At 43.8% G+C, this 2,555-nt stretch overlaps 1 protein-coding gene across 1 annotated transcript; it reads left to right on the forward strand.

The window, feature by feature from the left end:
* Positions 1 to 361: 361 nt before the first annotated feature.
* Positions 362 to 1,363, forward strand: LOC126584697 (uncharacterized). The gene is made up of 2 exons (XM_050249029.1): positions 362 to 666; positions 769 to 1,363. Exons 1-2 carry the CDS (start codon positions 405 to 407, stop codon positions 1,098 to 1,100), a joined length of 594 nt encoding a protein of 197 aa, XP_050104986.1. The 5' UTR covers positions 362 to 404; the 3' UTR covers positions 1,101 to 1,363.
* The last annotated feature ends 1,192 nt before the right edge of the window (positions 1,364 to 2,555 follow it).

The raw sequence follows: 2,555 nt of genomic DNA on the forward strand, positions 1-2,555 counted from the left end.
AGTTTCTGTTTAAGTTGCTGATTTGTTTTGTTTTCTTTGTTTTTAGGTACTAGTTTATGACCCGTAGCTCACAACCTGTTCGTGAGCATATCTCCGACTTTGACGGTGATTTTGAGAGGACTTTGAGAAGGAAAAAGAAATTGCAAGAGTCTAATCCTCCTAGTCCCGAGCCTGAATTAGAAGAGCAAGAAGTTGAGGTTGAAGAGAAGGCCACGGCACAAGTGGGTGGAGAAGAGCAAGGTATAGCCATGGACAATCGTACGCTCAAGGAGCTTGCCGCCTCGGGTTTGGATAATGCCGCACCATTGTGTATCCAATATCCCATGGCTGCTCAAGGTAAAACTGAAGAGTTCGAGTTAAAGTCAAGTTTGCTCCACCACATTCCAAAGTTCCATGGGCTGTCCATGGAGGATCCGAACAAACATTTGAAGGAATTTGAAGTGGTATGCTCAAGTATGACTCCAGTTACCGTTGACGGAAGTATTTTAAAGATGAAGGCTTTTCCATTCTCTTTAATGGACAAAGCCAAGGATTGGTTATACGAGTTGGCTCCCGGTACAGTTACATCTTGGGAGAGTATGAAGAGGGCGTTTCTGGAGAAGTTTTTCCCAACTTCTCGCATCATTCTTCTTCGTAAAAAAATAAGTGGAATTCAGCAAAGCCAAGGTGAATCTTTTCCATCTTATTATGAACGATTTAAATCACTTGTTGCTTCTTGTCCACAGCATCAGATGAAGGAGGAGTTACTTCTTCAATACTTTTACGAAGGTCTTTTACCACTTGAACGGCAAATGTTGGATGCTTCCGCGGGAGGAGCTCTAGTGGATAAGACACCTAGGGATGCCAAAACTCTCATTGCGAATCGAGCACTCAATGCACAACAATATGAAGGTGTTGGGCAAAGAGACACCCCACGGCCACATCATGTCAATGAGGTAAGTTCTATTTCTGAGTTACAATCCCAAATGGCTAACCTTACGTCTATGTTATCGCAGTTGGTTGAAGGCCCCAAAACGCAAGGAACTACAATCTGTGGTGTATGCTCCATTCAAGGACATCAATCTGATCAATGCCCTAAATTAATTGAGAATGGAGGATAGGAATCGGCCAATGCTGTGGGTTATGGGAATCAAAACCAACCAAGGAATGATCCTTTCTCCAATACATACAACCCGGGATGGCGTGACCACCCCAATTTCAGATGGAGAGATGCACCACAATATGGCCAACAAAGTGGATTCCGACAACCCCCGGGTTTCTTTCCAAGGCCAATGGAACCACAACCACCTCCTCAGGCACAATCTTCCCAAACTAACCCAGGTACGTCTATGAATGATGATAAAACATATCAGTTACTAACCACCATGGCGTAGGGAATGCAGAACCAAGCAAAGGAGGTTAATGAGCTGAAGAAGCAAATGGGCCAAATGGCCGAATTTTTGGGGCAATTCCGTGAAAATGGTAAGTTACCAAGCACTACGGTGGTCAATCCAAAGGGTGGCTTCGAATCTGCAAAGGCTATCACATTACGAAGTGGAAAAGAGGTGAGAAACAAGGAAGATGAGAAGATACAACTCGAAGAAGATGAGAACACCTACCCCACGGCAAGGGTACCATCACCCATGCCGCAGCCATCTAAGACATCCCATCCGTCCACCTCAGGTAAGAATGTTCCAAATGTTGTGATTTCGAACACTAATCTGCCCAATGTCCCTTTTCCTAGCAGATTTTTGCAATCAAAGAACGAAGAGGAGGAAAAAGATGTTCTAGAGACATTTAGAAAGGTGCATGTCAACATTCCCCTCCTTGATGCCATAAAGCAAATCCCGAAGTATGCCAAGTGTTTAAAGAAGCTTTGTACAACAAAGAAACGTGTCCGGGAGAAAGAGGTGGTACATGTAAGTGAGAATGTCTCCGCCATCTTGCAACATAAACTACCCCCCAAATGCAAAGACCCGGGAAGTTTTACAATTCCATGTGTCATTGGTAATACCCGTTTCAAATCTGCCATGCTAGATTTAGGAGCATCTATTAATGTTATGCCATATTCTGTGTATGCATCTATGAATCTAGGAGCACTTAAACATGATGGTGTAATCATACAATTGGCCGATAGATCTAACGCTTATCCAAAGGGAGTTTTGGAAGACGTTTTAGTGCAGGTTGATCATTTAGTCTTCCCAGCGGATTTCTATGTCCTCGAAATGGATGAATCGGACCATGCCCCTTCATTGCCCATCCTCCTTGGAAGGCCATTCATGAAAACGGCTCAAACGAAGATTGACGTGGCCAAAGGATTAGTCACTATGGCATTTGGTGGTGACATGATTAGTTTTAAAATTTCTGAATCCATTGAGACTCCTAATATTGTTCATTCTTGTTGTGCCATTGGTAAAATTGAAAAGATAAGACCGGACCATTCAGCATCAAGCACGAAGGATGCATCAAGAACCATGCAAGACGAGGGAATTGGAGTGGAGTACAAGGACCATACGGCCACTGCCCTCAAAATGCTCAAAGTGGCCGAAAGCACCATGGGGAAGAATGTTCACATT

This window comes from Malus sylvestris, chromosome 10, assembly GCF_916048215.2.
Source record: "Malus sylvestris chromosome 10, drMalSylv7.2, whole genome shotgun sequence".
Classification (NCBI taxonomy): domain Eukaryota; kingdom Viridiplantae; phylum Streptophyta; class Magnoliopsida; order Rosales; family Rosaceae; genus Malus; species Malus sylvestris.

Coding starts and splice junctions, on each gene's coding strand:
- LOC126584697 (XM_050249029.1), top strand. CDS start 405: ATGGAGGATCCGAACAAACATTTGAAGGAATTTGAAGTGGTATGCTCA. Junction 667..768: donor TGGAATTCAGCAAAGCCAAG/GTGAATCTTTTC, acceptor ACTTTTACGAAG/GTCTTTTACCACTTGAACGG.